This window comes from Erythrolamprus reginae, chromosome 1, assembly GCF_031021105.1.
Source record: "Erythrolamprus reginae isolate rEryReg1 chromosome 1, rEryReg1.hap1, whole genome shotgun sequence".
NCBI lineage: Eukaryota > Metazoa > Chordata > Lepidosauria > Squamata > Dipsadidae > Erythrolamprus > Erythrolamprus reginae.
Window position 1 is genome coordinate 118331249 of NC_091950.1, and position 23108 is coordinate 118354356.

The 23108-nt window shown below is 39.0% G+C and overlaps 1 protein-coding gene across 2 annotated transcripts in view; it reads left to right on the top strand.

Annotated features, from left to right (window-relative positions):
- The first annotated feature begins 712 nt into the window (after positions 1 to 712).
- Positions 713 to 23108, top strand: part of SYT9 (synaptotagmin 9) — a 117778-nt gene continuing 95382 nt past the window's right edge. The window contains exon 1 of one of the 2 annotated variants that reach the window (XM_070762687.1): positions 713 to 1174. In XM_070762687.1, the coding sequence (XP_070618788.1) occupies positions 793 to 1174 (382 nt within the window). In that variant the 5' untranslated portion in view covers positions 713 to 792. The remainder of the gene's footprint in view (positions 1175 to 23108) is intronic. The other variant, XM_070762697.1, reaches the window with a different exon arrangement.

Here is a 23108-nt window from a genome sequence, read left to right on the forward strand (position 1 = left end):
TGTGTCTATAACAGTGAGCTCATAATAGGGCAACTCTATCAATATCAAAATGCCACTTAAATAGTTGAGCTAGTTTCAAACTAGATTTTGATTTTCTTTCTCTCTTCCTTACTCCCATTCTTTTTCTTTCTCTTTTCCTTCCTCTCTTTTTTCTATCTGTTTCTCTCTCTTCCTCTCTCTCTCCTTCCCTCTCACTCTTTCCCTCTCGGCTTCTGGGCAGGTTTGGAAAACTCTTGAGTTGATGATGATTTTTAAGTGAGCGATTGCTCACTGCTCAGCTTAGAGGGAACTATGGTGCTGACCTATTGCTGTGTCCATGAAACTTTGAAGAACACATTCAACGTCGTCGCCACTTTATTTACGGGGGGGGGGGGAGCACACTCGTTCACAGGCGATCTACTTAAACGTCCAAGTCCGGTTAAAGTGCGTATAACCGCCCCGAGTCCTTCGGGAGTGGGGCGGCCTATAACAGTGTTGTGGCTGGCTGGGGAATTCAGGGAGTTGAAGTTGAAGTCCAGATATCTTCAAGTTGCCAAGGTTGGGAAACACTGGCCTATAAGTCCAAATAATAAATAACAATAAAGTTTGACGGCACAGAAAGGCGGGCGGCTGTCGGGTCCTCCGCTCGTCACAAAAGGTTTCCTGCCGCTAGGGAGCGCTATCAGGGCGCCGCTTGGACTTTAAGGCAAGGCTGCTTCCGAGCTGCGCCGCGGCGACGGAGGAGCCTTAAGACTACGCGCAACTGGTGGCGGGATCCTCCTCCTACTCCGGGGGGGAACCTTTCTATCTCGCATGCCGGGCGGCCCCTCTTCGATCCGAGCGCCGAGGCCGAGAGGGCAAAGTTGGGAGCAGCAGCAGAAGACCTCGGGGGGCGACGGCTCGGCGGCCGCTGCCAAACATGCGGGCGTCTCCCCAGTTGCCTGGCGGCGGGCGCCAGACGCGAGGCGGGCGGCGGCAGCGGCAGCCGGAGCGGCGCGTGTGAGCGAGCGGGGAGCTCCTCTCCTCTCACAAGGATGCTGGGGGACGATGCCTCGTGGCAGGGAGGACGAGGTTTGCCGGAAAGCGCTGAAACTGCTGGTCGAGCTCTGCTCCGAGGGGACGGTCGAGAACGACAGGTGCCTGGAGTTCAACTACTACCTGCGCGACAGTGGCAGACCCCGACCGGCCGACGCGGGTAAGCCGGGATGGAGTGGCGGGACGCGGGGGGGGGGGAGGGAAAAGGGAGGCTCGGCTCCCGAGAACTTCCTGAGATGACAAGCGGGACCTCTTTCCAACAAGCGGGCGGCCCGGGCCGGCTGCGCCGGGCGGAGGAGCGCGTCTTATCCTATCAACTGCCCGGATGCTGCCCAATTGGATCCAGGCGAGCGCGGAAATTCGGAGCGTCGAAGTAGCGCGTGGCCGGACAACGCGGCTCCTCCAACCTCCCCCTTCTCCCCATTGACTTGGGACAGGCCTTTACTACCCGGTGGTGTTCGGAGGTGGAGGAGGATCTGACTCGAAAGGGCAAACGACCCTTTCGTTTGGTGCTCAAAAAATAAAATAAATGGAACACTTAACACAATATAACTCTAAATAAATAAAACTTCTGTGAAAACAAACTACTGTATCCATTTAGGAAGCAACATTGATTGACAATCAATTTCACATGCTGTTGTGCACATCCAACTTTGTACAGAATATTAAATGAGAATATTTCACTCATTCAGATCTAGGATGTGTTCTTGGAGTGTTCCCTTTATTTATTTATTTTTTGAGCATTGTATTTTATTCCAAGATATTACATGGCACGTTAATGCAACACATTTTTATCCAACACACCGTTATGTTTTCATCTAAAGCGGTTTAACTAGCTGCGTCTTTACTCCAAGCTTGGAGTCCTACTACAGGTTTCTGTGGAAGGCGCTTTCCGATGGGTTTCGATTAGAGTGAGGAGTCCTCTGAACTATTTTTAGATCCTGTCGGGTTTCCCAGCGCAGATGCAGTACTTGTTATAGGTATATAGGAAGATGTTGCACTATTTTTATTACTGTATGTTGCCCAGAGTCTGCAAGGAGTTGGACGGCTTAGAAGCCTGATAAATTAAAATTAAAGGTACCAGTCCTTCTCCAACAACTGTAGAATGACAGGAAATGAGGCTGATGGTGTATTCTTCTGCCTGAAGGCATTAACTTTGCACACAGTTTTTCCCGAAACTTATTACTGTATAAACTTCCAGGGCAAATCAAAATTTCCTGGACTATTTATATCTTATGGAAACACCCACATCATACAAATCAGTAAAAGTCAAAGTAATAAAAATAATCAAATGTGAAAGAGGCATTAAGACGCATCTCCTGCTAGCATTTAAGCGACTGGGGAAATGTTATGCCTTTTCACTTGATTCCTTTAAGATCAAACTGGCCATGACAGTAACTGGAAGCAAATCTTGTTTTTCTTGCAAACCTGTTTCCAGATGGGTTGGACTAGTTGCTCTTGAGTGAGTAGATGCTGTCCCAGCATAATAATAAGCTAATTCATTATTAGTGGTAATAAGTTATAGCTAAACTGAGTATATTTGAAACAATAGAACAAAATATAATTTTTTATTGGCCAAGTGTGATTGGACACACAAGGAATTATGTACTCTGAGAGCAATGCACATGCTCTCAGAGTACATAAAAAGAAGATAAGTTCCTCAAGAATCATAAGGTAAGTAATGATAGTCTGGGTACAAATAAGCAATCAAGTCATATTAGGAACCAGTCAATATAAATTCTACCTGTACAAGCAACAAAGTTACAGCCATACAGTCATTAGTGGGGGAGATAGTGATGGGAATGATGAGATGATTAATAGTAGTGCAAACTTAGTAAATAGTTTGACAGTGTTAAGGGGATCATTTGTTTAGCAGAGTGATGGCGTTCAGAAAAAAACTGTTCTTGTGTCTAGTTATTCTGGTATGCAGTGCTCTATAGCATCATTTTGAGGGTAGGAGTTGAAATAATTTGTGTCCAGGATGTAAATATTTTCACAGCCCTCTTTTTGACTATTGCAGTATACAGGTCCTGAATGGAAGGCATATTGGTAGCAATTGTTTTTTCTTAAGTTCTCATTATCCTCTGAACTTTGTGTCTGTCTTGTTGGCTAACTTTGGTAAACTCAGTTAGCAAAGATCAGGGGTGGGAATGTATATACACCAAATGGTTAGAATGGTAAACATTTATTTTCCTTCCTAGAATGATTCTGATAATATTTCCTTAGAGGCAAATATTGATTAAATAAGTCAGTTTTAAAATAAATGTAAATGTATAGTGTGAAGCTATTTAAATTGTTTTGTTGTAGTAAATTCCATAGTTACTCTATTTATTCTGCAAGTAAGTTTGTTGCACCACATTTAATTTCCAACAGATCAAATACTCATACCAACCTTTTTTGGATAGGATTTATCCTGGATTATGTTTTTAGCCTAACTATTTTAGTTTATCTTCTGGGTAATGTTCTCTTGGACATTTTTGTTTATTGATTTAGTAGAGTTGAAAGGGACCTTGCAGGTCATCAAGTCCAACCCTCTGCCTTGTCTTTAAAAACTACTTTGGGGTGCATTGTTGCTGCTCTACTTTCTAAAAGGATATTAATTATTATTTTACCCCGAAGTCCATGAACTTCTCCCTGAATATAAAAATTCAGTGGTCCCCTAATACATTTAAAACTGTATTTTATCAAGGGAATATTTTTCAGATTACTAACCAATGGCCTAGTGTACATAGTTGGAATTATAATGAGAGATTTATCCAGTACACATCCAGCCTCTAAAATCTACACATGGATAGTTCTTCCACATTAGTTACACTGCAGATACAGATGATGGCCAACCTAGAGTAGGTCATCTACATCAGTGTTTCCCAACCGTGGCAACTTGAAGATATCTGGACTTCAACTCCCAGAATTCCCCAGCCAGCGTTTGCTGGCTGGGGAATTCTGGGAGTTGAAGTCCAGATATCTTCAAGTTGCCAAGGTTGGGAAACACTGATGTAGATAGCTACAATACTGAGATACAAACAGCTTCTCTCATGTCTGTATATGCCACACTTTCTCCAGTCTATCTCTTGCCTACCCAATAGCATTTACATTCTTTTTTAAAATAGTAAAATTATTAAAAATTACTATTTCAAAGAAAAAAACTAATACAAACTAAAAGAATAAAAATTAAAACAGAATGAAAAATAGAAATAGAATAATGTAGTAAAGAAAAATATATGTGAAGGAGACACGCACTCTTAAAATTAACTTCTAAATATATTATTCCAAAATATTCTTCTTTTAATCAAATACTAAAATATTTTGCTTCATTCTATATTAATAAGACAAATTTTAATTCCTTCTGGTTCCCTGTAGCATTCAATTTTCAAAGTCTCAGTCTATCATTATTTAAAGTTCAAAACAAACGGATTTCCCCACAGAAAAGACTTTTATAATTAATTCCAAAATTTTGTTTCAAATTTATCTGGAATCTTAATTCCTTTGTAATTTTCCAAAATGTACTTTCTTAAACTTGTACTAAAATACTTCTTTTCTGAAACATTGAAGTATGATGGAATATAGTAAGAAGCTGTGATCCCAAGAGGTAGAGGGTGCATTCCAGAGGTGTAAGAGGCAACTCAATCTAGATGTTATGTTTGAAAGAAAAGACAATGAAGATATCCCCTCCCTAATAGTTCACAAAGTATATTGTAGATGCAAAGCACTCAATTCAGCAAGATTCAATGAAATCTTTTTTTTTTATTAAATATAATTTTTATTGATTTTTATAGGTTTACAAAAAAAAAAAACATATAACAGTGCACAGTGCTTGTGCCCATCACCAAACAACACACACACCCCGTCACCCCCACCACCCATACAGGAGGATTCAAAGAGGTTTCACTTGTTTATCTATCTATTAATCCTTGGCTCTATCTTGAGCAAATTTTACTAAAAGAGTGATTGTAGTTTATTTTTCGTATTTACATCACAGATTTTACTTAACATATAATCTTTTACCTTGTTCCATCGCACCATCAGCTTCTCTAATTTATTCTCATCAAAATTATTTAATCTTATTTCCATAATTTCAAAATGTATGTGATCCACCATATACCAATACCAATTTTGTACTGTCCATTTTGTAGAATCTTTCCATCCTAAAACTATCACCGCTTGAGCACTTTCCAATGCTGCAATTTTAATTTCCTTAAATTCTCCTAATTCCCTATATTTAATTAAGATTGCTGTTTCTTTTATAATAATCCAATTAATGTTTAACATTTTATTAATTTCATTCTGGACTACCTTCCAGAATTTCTGTATTTCTGCACACTCCCAGATCATATGCATAAATATTCCTTTTTTCTGACACCCATGCCAACATTTGCTCTTCTCTTTCCCCTGGAAGTGTGCAATTTGTACAGGTGTATAATACCACTTATGTAAGATTTTTCTTCTCATCTCTTTAACTCTCGTATTTTTAAGATTCAATGAAATCTTGATATTAAATAGTATAGCGCAAATGAAATGGTATAGTTGACAATAAATAAGTCAACTTGGAAGAATTTTTATGTATCATTCTTGGATTTGAGCATGACATATAGAAAACTCACCCAGTGTTTTCAGATTTTCCAGTTCAAAGATTCCTAATATATAAAAGCAATTTCAGAAAGTGATTAGAAAAGGAAGCAAAAAATGAAGGAATATAAAGTTGGCTTAATTGGTTAAGGTTAAATATTTAGGATTGTTTTTTTTATGGGGGTTTTGTTGACCATGATTGAATGATGGGATTTTACAGATTGGTTTATAGATAAGATATGGGGAGAATATATTTTTTTATTGTATTCTCATAGGAGATTTTAAACTAAGGTGTTAATATTATAATCCTTAATTATTTCATTACGATTAATATATGGATGTTATTTTGAGGACTTGTTAAATTTGTGAAGGAGTTTCTGAGACAAAAATAAATTGATGAGAAATCAACTTGTGTGACACTATTTGAAAGTAATAATTATCAAGATTCTTAATGTTGTTTTTTTCTGCTAATGGATTTTTTTTACTAGTTTTGAATGATGAGGCTTTAAAGATTGATTTATAGATAAGAGATAATATAAAGCAAGAAGGGTTTTTTGTTGTTTACAGGAAATGGTAAGTCACTATGCTAAAAGGAAAGGAATATAAAACCAATTTATTTAATTAAGGTTAAATATGTATGTTATTTCTGATAATTTATATATATGTGAACTTAGTGTCCGTTAAGTGCCAATTGTGGTTTGAGCAACGTAGCTATTACTTTGCCTCCCAGAGCTTTAAACTTCCATAAGGTCCGCAACTTGGGAGCCCTCCTCAATCCACAGCTGAGGTTAGAACAACATCTCTCAACAGTGATGAGGGGGATGTTTCCACAGTCTACCTGGTGCACAAGTTGTGTGCCTATTTGGACAGGAAGTCTCTCCTCACAGACACTCATGTCCTCATCACCTTGAGGTTTGATTACTGCAATGCACTCTACATGGGACTACATTTAAAGAATGTTCGGAGACTGCAGTTAGTGCAAAATGCAGCTGTGTGAGCTGTCATGGGTTTACCAAGGTATACCCATGTATCACCATCACTCCGCGAGCTGCATTAGCTACTGATTGGTCTCCGGATGCAATTTAAAGTGTTGGTTATTACCTATAAAACCCTACATCGCTTAGGACTAGAGTACTTACAGGACTGTAAGATCCCGCAGGCTTGGTCTTCTCCAAGTCCCATCTTCCAAGCAATGTTGGCTGGCAGGGCTGAGGGGAAGGGCCTTCTCTGTGGTGGCCCCAGTCCTCTGGAACCAGGTCCCTCCAGAGATTCGCACTGCCCTCACCCTCCTGACCTTTCAAAAGGCTTTAAAAACATCCCTTTGCTGGCAGGCCTGGAGCCATTGAGTGCGAACACGCTGCTCCAGCCGATACTTTTGGTTAAATATTTTTTTAATTTGGTGTTTTTTTTTAAAAAAAAATTGTCTTATTCTTAATGCTTTTTAAAAATGTTTGGGGTTTTAAATTTGTATTGTTTTACCTTGTACACTGTCCTGAGTCTACTGGAGAAGGGTGGCCTATAAATGTAAGTAAGTAAGTAAGTAAGTAAGTAAGTAAGTAAGTAAGTAAGTAAGTAAGTAAAGATCAACTGTATGGAGCACTTATGGGTGATCTCAGCCCTCTCCCTGTCTGGATAGAGCTGGTTTACTCACCCGTTCTTCATTCTGCTCCAATCGTTGGCTCTGCTTTTAGTGGATCTATCTTCAGTTTGCCTTTTTCTTCCCTGAAGCCCTGAAATTTACATTCTTAATTTTGGTTTAACAATAGCACTTAGATATGTATACTGCTTCACAGTGCTTTACAGCTCCCTTAAGTGGCTTACAGAATCAGTATATTGCCCCCAACAATCTGGTTCCTCATTTTATTGACCTCAGAAGGATGGAAGGCTGAGTCAACCTTGAGCTAGTCAGAATTGAACTCCTGAATTAGCCTGCAATACTGCATACTAACCACTGTGCACCATGGCTCTTCGTAACTGGAATATTTACTAGGAAACATGTACCTTTGAACTCAATTGGGATTCTAATTTTCTGTGTCTCTTTGATTCTTGAGCCTGAGTTCTAGAGAGCAAGAGTAAACCAAAGTTAGTATCAAAGACATTGTTGCATTTTTAAAGTAGGGCTTGCAAGTCTGTAGTGCATACCTTACGTTTACTACATGAGTTGCTATTTGCATATCCGTATCTGAGAGTTACCAGTGAAGAATGACACTTGTACCTGAAGGTTTACAGTTAGAAAGATAGAATAGATGAGTTGATTGGAAATTCAAATCATCTTTCATTTCTTCTTTATTCCTTTTGCATCTGACGAAGTAAATTCAACTCATGAAAGTTCATGTGATTTAATAAAGTTTGTTACTCTGGAAAGGTGCCACTGGACTCCTGCCTTCTCCTCTGTGATATTTTCCATCCTTTGAGTAGCCTTTCTACCTCGGCCTGCCCTGGTCATTGTCTTCATTAGTCCCTTTCAGTTAGTCTTGTGTGTACTCCATTCTGTTTTCCTTTCCACCTAACTGAGCGTGTGTGGTATTGAACATGTTCTATCTTTTGTTTCTGTACTGCCTATTGCGTTCTGAGAAACAGATGTCAATGTAAAGATTTCCCCAAACTTGTTGATGTTTCTAGTTAGTTGATGACTTTCATTTTTGGTTATGGATCAATCATTAGCGGGCCTGGCCTAGAAGCAAAAATTGGAAACAAATTATTGCATGGATAAGAGAATCTTCAGAGGTATTTTTCATAGCTTCTGCTCTTTGGGCTACTTAACTGTGGTCACCAAGACAACAACCCACATTAGAATACAAAGTGGTCCTTTTGAATTACATGGTAGCTTTCACCAGAACAGGCAAAGTTCCATATTGTCTTGAGTCTAGTTACATTATTTGCACTGTGATCCAGTAAACATTTTCTGTATATTAATAGTGCTTCAATAAAAAGGAAATGTGAAGAAAGCATATGCTAAGGGACTGATTAGTTAGTACAACCCTGCAAATAAATCCACAAATGTTATTAGTCAACAATGATCTGTGTTCACCTGTCCATGCATCTCACCTGTATTAGCCATCTGGGGCACAATAACAACAAAACATAGAAACAGATTATCCATTTTCAAATGATTTCTTTGCCTCAGTATCAGGATGCCACAGATAAATATCCAGTCCCACAGATAGTATGCAAATATGCCCTAGCTGGATTTCAAGTAAACAGAAGGTTAATTAAGTCAAATGGGATTTGTGTGTGTGTGTTTGTGTGTGTTAAACTTTACTTATAAATTATATGTTGAGTGATTGGTGACTCTCTATCGGAAGGGATTCATAAAATAATGATTGTGTTAAGTTTTTGTCACATTAAATAATGTTAATGAGACACCATCCAAAAATCATCTAACTTGAACTGCATTTTTCCTGTTGTTCTTCTGATCTTATTTCTGGTCCTAATCCTGTTCTTCAGCTACAAAGTAGGTTAGATGAATTTTTAAACATTGATGTCATCAACACCTTTGGGGGTTTCTTACCAAAGCTGCCTCACTTCTAGAGAAATACCATTTGGGAAAGGAAACACAGTAGGTGCAATATTCATTTTTCCAATCTAACACAATGAACTGAACTTGACAGGTAGAATATTTTCCCCTATTTAGTACTCCCTGAAGTAACTGACTTTTTTTTTCAACTAATGAGAAAACTTTTCTTAAGATACAGAAGGATATTGACAAAGTTGAACACTGGGCACTATCTAACAAAATAAAATTCAGTGGTGAAAAAAAGTAACATTCTGCATTTATGCAAGAGAAACAAAATGCACAGATATAGCATAGATGGTACTTGGCTCAATAGTAGTAACTGTGAGAGGGATCTTGGAGTCTTAGTGGACAACCATTTAAATATGAGCCAGCAGTGAGCAGCGGCTGCCAAAAAAACCAACACAGTTCTAGACTGCATAAACAGAGGGATAGAATCAAGATCACGTGGAGTGTTAATACCACTTTATAAGGCCTTGGTAAGGCCACACTTGGAATACTGCGTTCAGTTTTGGGCACCATATTGTAAAAAAAGATGTTGAGACTCTAGAAAGAGTGAGATAAGAGTATCAAAGTTGATCAGAGGACGGTTGCTGGAATTTGGTATGTCTAGATTAATGAAAAGAAGAACTAGGGGTTATATGATAGCAGTGTTCTGATATCTCAAGGGCTACCACAAAGAAGAACAGTTCTCCAAAGCACCTGTGGGAATCATTGGGTGGAAACTAATCAAGGAGAGAAACAACTTGGAGCTAAGGAGAAATTTCCTGACTTGTCTCCAGAAGTTGTAAATGATGATGATGATGATGATGATGATTATTATTATTATTATTATTATTATTATTATTAATTAGATTTGTATGCTGCCCCTCTCTGAGAACTCGGGGCTCCAATAATGGAAGTTTTTAAGAAGGTGTTATATAACCATTTGTCTGAAATGGTAGGGTTTCCTGTCTAATCAGGAGGTTGGACTACAAGACTTCCTAGGTCCCTTCCAACTCCGTTATTCTAATCTATTTTCTGCAACAAAACTGTCATTCTTGCGTCATATTGTAAAGCATAAAGTGATCTCGTATTGATGTTTAAAATCCAGCTTTGCTATTATTTCATCTTGGCATACTTTATTTTCAGTTGTTTATTTTGAAAGCGGGAGTGTTGAACTAGCAGAAAAAGTATAATACCATTTGTGTTCATATAATACTGCATGCAGGTGAACTCCTCCCTACATAAAGATATATGTACAGTATATCTTTATATTACAAGATGAATTTACTCCATATTTGGTGGGGTACCTGAACTTTTACATTGATTTTGTGCTTCTGTTGATATAGTTCAGATAATAACCTCTGTTACACTATCGAGTTTTGACAAGGTTTTGACCCTCTTCATCATGAAGACCCACCATTTTTCTTCATGTCTAGGCAGAATGGACAACTGGAATAAAGTACATGTTTTTGATATAATTCTGTATCTTTCTTCTTTTGGTCTTTCAGTTATAGCTGCCATTACGATATTGGACACTGTAATTGGGGTTTTAATATGTGGGCATGTGATAGAAGTGTTCAATTAGTACATCCATGTTCAGAATCCCAAAGGTGCTTTTTTCAAGAAGCAACTGGATTTTTTGTTTTTTCTATGAAGATGTTTCTTTGAAGGCCTTTCGCTTTTCAGCTCAAGCTGAAGAAGTTTCTTGGATGAGAAGAGAAATGTCTTCAAAGAAAAGCCAGAAAGTCCAGTTGCTTCTTGAAAAAACACTTTTGGGACAAACATGACTTGGATGACTGGGAATCTCCACAGACATCCATATTCAGACTATCAGTGGTGGATTCCTTGCTGCTGATTCACATCATGACACTGTTCGCGCACATAGGTTCTCTCATCCAATTTGCCTTCCACACTTGCTCAGTAACTGGAATCAGCCCAAAACACAGCTGAGGAGCTGATCAGCTGTGCTTTGGGTCAGTTTCAACGCGGAGGTAGGCAGAAGGGCCCTTTTTCAAGCAGCAGCAGGGAAAACAACATCCAAACAGTTTAAAAAAAAATCATGAATTTTTTTTTAAAAAAAGATGGCGGCACCCACAGACTAGCACCAACTGAACTGGGGCCGTCACGCCATCCTGATGTCACCAGCGGATCACTAGCAGGGACTCACCTCTGGACTTTATGCTCATAAGCCTGTTTCTACATCCGCTCTCTCTTGCAGTGAGTTAATACAGGTAGTCCTCAACATTTAACAGTTCATGTCATGACTGTTCAAAGTTCCAGTAATGAAAAAAATGACTTACAACTGATTTTCACACTTACATCCCTTGCAGAATCCTCATGATTATTCGATCACAATTCAGATGCTTGGCAACTGACTCTTATCTATGATAGAAACATAGAAACATAGAAACATAGAAGTCTGACGGCAGAAAAAGACCTCATGGTCCATCTAGTCTGCCCTTATACTATTTTCTGTATTTTATCTTAGGATGGATATATGTTTATCCCAGGCATGTTTAAATTCAGTTACTGTGGATTTATCTACCATGTCTGCTGGAAGTTTGTTCCAAGGATCTACTACTCTTTCAGTAAAATAATATTTTCTCATGTTGCTTTTGATCTTTCCCCCAACTAACTTCAGATTGTGTCCCCTTGTCCTTGTGTTCACTTTCCTATTAAAAACACTTCCCTCCTGGACCTTATTTAACCCTTTAACATATTTAAATATTTCGATCATGTCCCCCCTTTTCCTTCTGTCCTCCAGACTATACAGATTGAGTTCATTAAGTCTTTCCTGATGCTTAAGACCTTCCACCATTCTTGTAGCCCATCTTTGGACCCGTTCAATTTTGTCAATATCTTTTTGTAGATGAGGTCTCCAGAACTGAACACAGTATTCCAAATGTGGTCTCACCAGCATTCTGTATAGTGGGATCATAATCTCCCTCTTCCTGCTTGTTATACCTCTAGCTATGCAGCCAAGCATCCTACTTGCTTTCCCTACCGCCTGACTGCACTGTTCACCCATTTTGAGACTGTCAGAAATCACTACCCCTAAATCTTCTGAAGTTTTTGCTAACACAGAACTGCCAATGCAATACTCAGATTGAGGATTCCTTTTCCCCAAGTGCATTATTTTACATTTGGAAACATTAAACTGCAGTTTCCATTGCTTTGACCATTTGTCTAGTAAAGCTAAATCATTTACCATATTACAGACGCCTCCAGGAATATCAACCCTATTGCACACTTTACAGTCATCGGCAAATAGGCAAACCTTCCCTACCAAACCTTCCCCTATGTCACTCACAAATATATTAAAAAGAATAGGACCCAGAACAGACCCTTGTGGCATACCGCTTGTAACCTGACTCTGCTCAGAATACTCGCCGTTAACAATGACTCTCTGATGTCTACGCTTCAGCCAGCTGCAAATCCATTGAACTATCCAGGGATTAAGTCCAATCTTCACTAATTTATCTATCAGCTCTTTATGTGGAACCGTATCAAAGGCTTTGCTGAAGTCCAGGTAGGCAATATCCACGGCACCACCTTCATCCAACACCTTTGTGACATAGTCAAAGAAATCAATGAGATTAGTCTGACATGATTTGCCTTCAGTAAAGCCATGCTGATTTGGGTCCAATAAGTTATTGTTTTTTAGGTGCTGATTTATCCTCTTTTTGAGTAGAGTCTCCATCATTTTAACTACAACTGATGTCAAGCTAACTGGCCTGTAGTTACCAGCCTCTTCTCTACTGCCCTTCTTGTGGATAGGCACAACACTGGCCATTCTCCAATCCTCAGGAACTTCTCCTGTTAACAAGGATTGGTTAAACAAATCAGTCAGGGGGGTAGGAATGACAGATCTGAGTTCTTTAAGAACTCTGGGGTGGATGCCATCTGGACCCATTGCCTTATTTATCTTTAATCATTCAAGTTCTTGATGGTGGTGGCTGTGTCCAAGGCTCATGTTATTATTTTATTATTATTTATTAGATTTGTATGCCGCCCCTCTCCGCAGACTCAGGGCAGCTCACAACAGTGATAAAACAGTATACAATGACAAATCTAATATTAAGTCTAAAATAACAATTTTACATTAAAAACCTTAAAAAAACCTTATATAAAAACATACACACAAACATTCCATACATAAAACTACATAGGCAAGGGGAGATGTCTCATTTCCCCCATGCCTGACGGCAGAGGTAGGTTTTAAGAAGTAATCTCCTTTTGGGACTTTCTGACATTTTTGGATGCCAACTTCGCTTAACAACTATGTTACTCACTTACTGCAGCAACAACAGTGGCAAGAACAATTGTAAAATGGGGAAAATGTTCATTTAACAAACGTTTGGCTTAGCAACGGACATTTTGGCCTCAATGGTAGTCCTAAGCGAGATGGCTTGCTACCGGAACGGTAGGTGCTATGCTCCAATAGAGATTTCCAGGATGTGCACATGGCTTCGCATCCCCGATGTGCGGAAGTGCACCCCCGTGTGACATTTGGCTTCTGTGCTTGCGCAGCAAGCAAAATCTCTTATGAAGATGCTCACGCAAGCGAGATATCAGCAATTTTTGCCGATTTTTTGCTTCTGTGCATGCACAGAACCAAATCTTGCACCAGCGTGCCCATGCATGCACACCAGACGCACGCACACCCTCGACGGCCTCGGAGGCACATCGATAGCACCGAAGACGGCAGTCCTTTGTTGGTCCTAAATCAAGGACTATCTGTACAGTCAATGGATGCCAAAGTCTGCTTTTTCACATAATACTTTTCCAAGTAATGCTCCATGATTCTGTATTTTCCAAATGATGCTCAATAATCTCCTTTTTGCTTTTTATGTGCTTTGTCATGTCTTGTTTGGCCATTGAACAGGCAGCTAAAAGGCAAAGCCCTTTGCTTTGGAAAGCTGTGCATTTAGCTCACATTTCAGTGATCGGAACAACAGTATTATATGAAGATTAAAGGCAATATCCCCTTCCTGTGTGGTGAGTTTCTTTTCAGCCGAGAAGTTAAATTTCTTATCCTAGTTGTAAAACAATATATTGAGTTTACTAAAGGGGAGGGGGGACCCCTAAGGTAGCGTTTACTGTGGCTCCACAGAAACCCATCAGTAGTAGACAATCCCAAGACCTCTTGATTTATTCAGACAAGCTGTCTTGCTCAGTTAGTGGAAGACAATTAATGGGCTCTGAAGAATGTCTCTTCCAGTTTCCAAGGATTGGGCAAATGATGATTGCAACAGGAGGGGGACAACTAAGTGGGGGAAATCTGTACTCTACCATGACCCCTATTTTATTCATATTTTAGCTAATTTCATATACAAGCATTTGTGTTAGAGGATTTTGTTACTAGAAGTATATAAAGATAGGATGAAGGAAACAAAGAAAAAAGATGCTTTCTCCTTTTACCAAATACCTAAAAATGGAGACGCAGTAAAAGGAATCATTCATGTAAGGATAGAGCAATCGAGAATGCTTCCCATACCTCTTCTTTTATACCACTAGCCAAGATTCTGTCACATTAAATAATGTACATTTACATCTACTAGTTCCACCAGTACAGCAGTGTATACAGCCCATTAACAACAGTAATAGTTCTTGGACTTATATACCGCTTCATTGTGCTTTACAGCCCTCTCTAAGCAGTTTTACAGAGTCAGCATATTGCCCCCAAGAGTATATTTTACCAGCCTCATTTTACCAACCTCGTTAAAATGAAAGGCTGAGTCACTCTTGAGCCAGTAATAATCAAACTCCCAGCAGTTGGCAGAATTAGCCTGCAATTTTCCTGCAATATTGTATTCTAACCACTGGACCACTACAGCTCTTTAAGTCTTCTTCCTCCAGATCTGTTTCTGAATTCAACTTAAAACATTTGATTCCTGATCCACACACCATTTATAGGGATGGGTTTTGTTTTGTTTTGTATTTTCCATAGATCAGACATATAGCATGCTGATACTTTCAAACAACCTGTTTCATGAGCACCAACTGCCTTCTAGCCAGTGTTCCTACATAATGACTGAATTTATGATATTTCCTTCCATTCTTTTTTTCCTTCCCCCCACTGCTAGAGTGGGGGGGAGGGGTTTGGAATAGATGACCTCCAAGGTCCTTTCCAACTCTGCAATTCTATTGGTAGTTGTAGGGTGTATTCTGTCAATACTTAATTAAAATCATAATTGGAAACATTAGTTGGCAAGAAAATTTGCTTATTTTTTTTTTCTCGGTCAGCTTATGGCAGTGTTTCCCAACCTTGGCAACTTGAAGATATTTGGACTTCAACTCCCAGAATTCCCCAGCCAGCATTCGCTGGCTGGGGAATTCTGGGAATTGAAGTCCAAATATCTTCAAGTTGCCAAGGTTGGGAAACACTGGCTTATGGAGGCAGCTTATTCCCACACATGCTCTGAGGTGTGCAATAAAGACCCTGGGATTCTATTCTCTAGAACTCAATTCAGAGAGCAGACAAGTAATTGCTCTATGTTGGGCGCACATCCTAAGGTAAACAGTATCCCTTTAGCTGTAGGAAGAGCAGCTAAATTGAATCTGGATATACTGTACCTCCATAAAGTGGGATGTTTATGTATTCCCTGCCAATTTATTTCTGTGGTTGCAATAACCAAAATAATATGACCTATTAGATGTACAATATGTTAGCTAGTAGAGTAGAGTAAAAATAGAATAGAATAGAATAGAATTATTTATTGGCCAAGTGTGATTGGACACACAAGGAATTTGTCTGGGTGCATATGCAAGAATCATGAGGTACAACACTTAATGATTATTGGAGGGGTCAAATAAGCAATGAAGAAGCAATCAATATTAATAAAAATCTTAGGATACAAGCAACAAGTTACAGTCATACAGCCCTAAGTGGGAGGAAATGGGTGATAGGAATGGTGAGAAAAAACTAGTACAAATAAAAGTGCAGACTTAGTAAAAATTTTGAGAGTGTTGAGGGAATTATTTGTGTAGTAGAGTGATGGCGTTCGGGGAAAACCTGTTCTTGTGTCTAGTTGTCTTGGTGTGCAATGCTCTGTAGCAACGTTTTGAGAGTAGGAGTTGAAACAATTTGTGTCCAGGATGTGAGGGATCAGTAAATATTTTCACAACCCTCTTTTTGAACTCATACAGTGTACAGGTCCTCAATGGAAGGCAGATTGGCAGCAATTCTTTTTTCTGCAGTTCTGATTATCCTCTGAAGTCTGTGTTGGTCTTGTTGGGTTGTAGAACCAAACTAGACAGTTATAGAGGTTCAGATGACAGACTGATATTATGGAGAATATTATAGAGAAATAGATCAAAGTCATAGAAAGAGACTTTGTCATACAAACATGCATGCAATTTTCACTATTAATCTTTTTATTTCCAGAGGATTGGGTTCCTTTTAAGCACCCAAAACTGCTAAGGCAATCATATACAATATACATAGAGCCATTTTTGCATGGCAGTTAAGATTCTGTCCTAGAAACCAGGAGATTGTGAGTTCTTCTTGTTGTTAGTTGCAAAGTTGTATCCGACCCATGGCGATCCCATGGACAACATTCCTCCAGGCATTTCTGTCCTCTACTATCCTTTGGAGGTCATTTAAGTTCACGCCGACTGCTTAAGTGACTCCATCCAGCCACCTCATTCTCTGTCATCCCATTCTTCTTTTGCCCTCAATCTTTCTCAGCATTAGGTTCTTCTAGTCCCACCTTAAGTATGAAAACTATGGGTCACTTTGAGCCAGTCACTCTCTTTTAACCCAACTAATCTCACAATGTTGTTGTGGCAAAAATAGGAAGACGATGAATCACCACCTTGAAGTTATCTGTAAAAATAACAAAAGTAAGAAATAAATAATAACTTTTTATTTATTTATTTATTTATTTATTTATTTATTTATTTATTTATTTTGTCCAATACACAATGAGGGTTTTAGTGGGTATATATCTATATACACATAGTAAAATACATGATGAAGGTTATAGTGGAGATACCCATAGTAAAATATATCTAAGAAATAATAGAAAAGAAGATATAGTAATAGAACATATCAATGAAAGAATAGAAGAAGACATATAGGAATAGAAGAAAGGTATAGGAGATATAGGAGAGCAATAGGACAGGGGACAGAAGGCACTCTAGTGCACTTGTACTCGCCCCTTACTGACCTCTTAGGAATCTGGATAGGTCAACCGTAGATAATCTAAGGGTAAAGTGTTGGGGATTTGGGGATGACACTATGGAGTCCGGTAATGAGTTCCATGCTTCGACAACTCGGTTACTGAAGTCATATTTTTTACAGTCAAGTTTGGAGTGGTTAATATTAAGTTTAAATCTGTTGTGTGCTCTTGTGTTGTTGTGGTTGAAGCTGAAGTAGTCGCCGACAGGCAGGACATTGCAGCATATGATCTTGTGGGCAATACTTAGATCTTGTTTAATGCGAATAAATAGAATGTTTCCTCAATACTAGATTTAAGGGCAATCCGCCCATCCATTAGCTGGCAGAAGATTGTAGTGGCATGAAACAGGTGTTCATAACACAGAAAGTAGTTTGGAAATGATCTTGAAAATGCTGATGGTGATGATGACGATGATGATGATGGAGGAAAGTTCATAGTAGGTCACAAAATTATATACATCTGCTTTTAATGTAGAGGATACTCTGTTTAAAGAAATTCCGAGTTGCATAGACTTACATTTACTGAATTTGCATAAGTAAAATAAATGTCGCAGGCTTTAATTGCCAGGAACAATAAAAAATCCTGGTTGAAATATTTACCTGTTCATGTTATAAATCATTACAGCAGAAAATTTTTCTTCCTTTTTTCTCCTAGATTCTCCTAGGAAAATATGAGAAAAGAAAGGCTGAGGAGATAAATATTTCTTTCCTCCTCCCTAGCCGTTGTGCCTCAATTCTTGCTTGTATATAAATGAAAAGCAAACTTTCTTTTTTAAACAAAAAGAGAGGGTTGAGTTATTCTACATCAGGGGTGTCAAACTGGCATCCTCTGGGCCAGATGTGTCACATTCAGTCCACTCCGTCCCTGGCTCCATGAAGGCAAAAAGGTTGTGATATGTCATGTGACGTCATGTGATGCAATCAGGTTTGACACCCGTGTTCTACATAGTGTTCCCAGCCTATTTCATCCTACAGAAAATGCTATATTTGAATAAGTCTGGTATTTTCCCTGAAGGGTCACCATATAGACAGCTGAGAATGCAAGTAGTAGCCCTCCCATTCATTATTTACTATTATAGTACTATGACTTTTATTCCAATAATGTACATTTGTAATGCGAGTTTTTACTTGCAATGTTCACTATTAAATATCAATGCACGTAATATTCCTGCCAGATGGATGCTGCCAAAAATGACGTGTTCATGTGTAACCTTTAAAAGCCGTTATTACATTGAAAGTAGCATTCATTTACTTGCTCCATGTACTTACCAGCTTCTAAGAAGATTATAATATTAATTTTAGCATCTTGGATGACTGAAGTAAGAATATGGTTTTCAATGTGATCCACATAGAAAGTAAAATATGTAATCTGTTTCTTTCTATAGCATCTCTATTCAAGTCATGGCTTCTTACAATAGGTTTGCTCAACTGTGAGGATTTCCGCTAGCAGTATGGCTCCTTGGGAGTAGCAAGATACAGATTAAAATTTATGTGTCTATAGCACTAATACAAGAAGGGGAGAGATATTTAGATTATAATTCTGAAGGATTATTTTCAGAAACGTACATAACATTCAAACAATTGCATCAGTAGGGTTCTTTTCTGAGAAATACATCAGGTTTTGAACCTAAGAAACTTACATGCAAAATTCATAAAGGTCATGGACTGCTGTGAAGCTCAGAATAGGGATGAAAAAGAAATCAGGAAATATTTATGTAGATAAGGATGATGAAAAGAAAGACTAGATCATTAATCACATTGAATTTCATTAATACCATGGTGAGTGGAAGAATGACATGGCCAATATTAAGTAAAGCTCTCTTTTTTTTATTACCCTACTGGGGTAGGGAAATAAAACCAAAAAAACACCAATGGGCTACTCTTCTTTGTATATATTAAAAACAGCTTCTGACACCTTGCAAGGTAGATAAGGATTATTTTTTTAGCTGCATAAATTAAATTTCTGGAGGTTATGAAGAAAAAATAGTAAAAAGTGACATTGGTTCATTCATTAAAGTTGGGAATGGATCCTTACATCTAAAAAGCCTTTTTTTAAATATATTTAGAATGTCACTTAGGTTTTGTGATGCATTTTTCACTCCAATTGAATCGATAATCTCCTCATTATCATTTTGTTTGTAAATGTATTATACTTAGTTTTCTTTTATGTTAGCATGCATGAAAAATATTCCTAACACAACTCCTTACATTACAAGCACACATAAAAAGATCATAAAATTGTTTTTATGTCAATGTCCTCTTGATTTGCAAGTACTGTACTACATTTAGGTGGGTAATGTTGTTATTGAATTCAGTTATGGGTGTGGGTTTTTTTTAATTCTTAGTGACAGATAGAGATGAGGACAAAGTTATATTGCACTGGGATGTTTGCTTTCAATATAGCAGTAGCAATGGCCCTTAGACTTATATACCGCTCCATAGTGCTTTAAAGGACTTTCTGAGTAGTTTACAAATGTCAGCATATTGACCCCAACAACCTGGTTTCCTCATTTTACCAACCTCAGAGGGACCTTCACCACCAGTTTCCCTGATTTTTTTTACACGGATTAAATCCACCATAAATATGAAAATAAAAGATACTAAAAGAAAGAGTATTTTCTCTTTAAAGACAGTTCAATTTTTTATATATATTTAAGTGATTTTGGTCATTTTCATAACCGTACAAACTCTTAAAAAGATTTATTTAAGCATGACAAATTTCAGCCGAAAGGAGAAACCATTTATGAAGTCAAAATGAAATGAAACTTTGAATCTGTAAACAGAAAAATTCTTTCAAGTTAAAAGTACATTTTTTGCAGTGACTTGAGTCATGCTTTTCACTATTTTTTATATTTGTGTCAAGGTAAAAATAGATTAAATAATGCAGCCTTTCCATCTTGTTTATAGAAGATCCCATACGTATTCAAGATGGCAGAGGCATGAACATTCTTGAAAAGTTAACTTTATCATATCAAACCAGCCTTTCCTGAAATGGCATACATACAATGTTAACGTTTAAAGAAGGTTAGTTTATGTATACAGTTCAATATATAATAACCACCCTTTAAAAGCAATACAGATTGTGCAGAGTCTTTGATTTATAACAGAGGGATCCAATTCAAAGCTGCCACAAAAACACTAACTCATCAACTCAGCTGCCATACTGAAACCATTTTATACATTGATAGAAAAGTCTCTAGTGAATCCAGAAGGCAAGAGTATCAACATACACTATTAAACACAAATTTATTAGATAAAAATTATTGAAGAGACTGGAAAAACAATGTGCTTGTGACATGGAGCTGCAAAGCAGAGCCGTTTGGCAGCGTTTTTCATTAACCTGAACACCAAGAGTAAGTTTTATTACTTCGTTTGATATATGGTATTTTTCAAGATGATATTGATGGTGATATAATCTAGAGACTTATTGTATTAAGAACTACTCGAATCTCTCTTCTGTTTTTTCCTATCCTTCAGACAGGGAGTCTTTATTTTGTTTGTTGTTATTTTCATTTCTTTTATTCCCATTCTGTCTCCTTGCCTGCTTAAGCTCTTTGCTTAGCAGAAAGATCTTGCTCACTTGCAGCCATTCCTTTCCCCGCGGAAAGACCTTAGTTCAAGATAGCCAGCTTCAGCCACTCTTCAGCTACCTCTCCAGCCTTCTTCCCCATCTTCTCTGGCCAAAATTTGCCTCCATGCTGTTCCTACCCCAAACCTCTCTGCTGCCTCAAAAGTGCTGTTGAAGAAAGGTGGAGCTGTATGGCACAGTTGATCAGGTCCCACCATTGTTGGGAAACCCCCTGAGTTACACCGATATGGCCATTGTAATCCGGGTATTCCTTTTTCTGGGATATTTCTGTGGCTTAGTCTGCACATCTGCACAACACTAAGGGCCTTGATTTGCTAGGTAGATCAGATCTTTTAAGTACTATTGCAAGTTGTAAAAGACTTTCTATTGAGTGTGCTCAGTGGAACACTTTCTGCTTCTCAGTTGGGATGAAGAACAGCTCTGAAGATCTTCTGTTTCCCAAGGACCAAGGATTCACCAAAACCAGCTTATCCCCTCCTAATTCACCTCAGTTCCTGTATACAAATGCCACCCTATAACCAGCAGAGTTCATCCTTGCCATCTTTGATTTTGGGTGAAGGTGTTTCTTTGCCACTTTCCTTTCTCCAGGAAAGCAACCTGGGACCTTTATTTTTCTTTGCCAAAGCAGAACTCCGAGCTGCTCCATACACTCATGTAACTTTGCTCTCCAACTTTTCTCTTTCCTGTTACTCTGTTTTGCAGTCTTTCTTTTTCTCCTCCTCTCCTTTCATTTTGGGTCAGACCATCAGCAGGTTCCCCAACAGCTAAGGAAGTGACAGTTCTCCTAAGGGCTCCAGTGTCCAGTGTCTACATAACAAGCTGGATCAATGGACTGCTGTCTCTACATCTCCTGCACCAGCTGTGGGAGGAGCTAGATACAAGAGTGTCAAACTTGATTTCATTAAGGGCTGCATCATGGTTGTGTTTGATCTCAGGAGACCGTGGTGGGTGTGGCCAGCTTGACATTACAGTGATACCTCGTCTTACAAACCCCTCATCATGCAAACTTTTCGAGATACAAACCCCAGCCGCTGCCACTGGGATGCCCCGCCTCCGGACCTCTGTTGCCAGCGAAGCGCCCATTTTTGCGCTGCTGGGATTTCCCTGAGGCTCCCCTCCATGGAAAACACCACCTCCAAACTTCCGTGTTTTTGCGATGCTGCAGGGGAATCCCAGCAGCGCAAAAACGGGCGCTTCGCTGGCAACGGAAGTCCAGAGGTGGGGTTTCCCAGTGAGGAGAGCCTCAGCGAAATTGCAGCATCGCAAAAACACAGAAGTCCAGAGGTGGGGTTTCGAGGACTTCCATGTTTTTGTGATGCTGCAATTTCGCTGAGGCTTCCCTCACTAGGAAACCCCACCTCCGGACTTCCGTTGCCAGCGAAGCACCCGTTTGCTGGGATTTCCCTGCAGCATCACAAAAACATGGAAGTCTGGAGGTGGGGTTTCCCATGGAGGGGAGCCTCAGGGGAATCCCAGCAACACAAAAACGGGCTCTTCGGCTGGCAAAAGGGGTGAGTTTTGGGCTTAAAATGCATTAATCGCTTTTCCATTGATTCCTATGAGAAACATTGTTTCATCTTACAAACTTTTCACCTTACAAACCTTGTCCCGGAACCAATTAAGTTCATAAGATGAGGTATCACTGTACTTGTGTTGGGGGTGACTGTGGTGGCCCTGGCGCTGTGCTAGCAAGAACAGGCTCCCACGCTCCATTTTCCACTTCAATGGCCTCCTGTAACCCTCCACCAGTGAACGCAGAGCTTGGGAGGGAGCACACGGCCCTTCTGAGCTCTGTTTTAGCTGGCAGAGGCACTGTGGGTCATCCTTTCATTGTTTCCAGGGCAGTCCTGTGCGCTAGATCTAGGCACCCCATGAGCCAGATCCAGCACTCAAGCTTTGAGTTGGACATCTCAGCTAAAGTTCATCAGCCCTCACAATACCACAACTGTCCTTCAAGACCAAAATTCAACTGCTTCTCCCTTTTTCCCATGATGTTTATTGGCCTGCACCAAGACATCAGCAGCCAAGTCAGGCCACTAAAAACCATAAGGCTCTAACAAGAAGCTGCAAATCATGTTTGAGTTCACAAACTCACCTGTGCAAAATAATCATCTTAGACCTGTGCATTAATCCATACATTATAAAATGAACCCAGGCATAAAATTAATGGTGAATTTATTTTAAAAGGCATTCTATTGAAAAGAAGGAAAATGTTTAGGCATCTATAAAAACTATCTGCAGCTCAGATATTAAGAGTT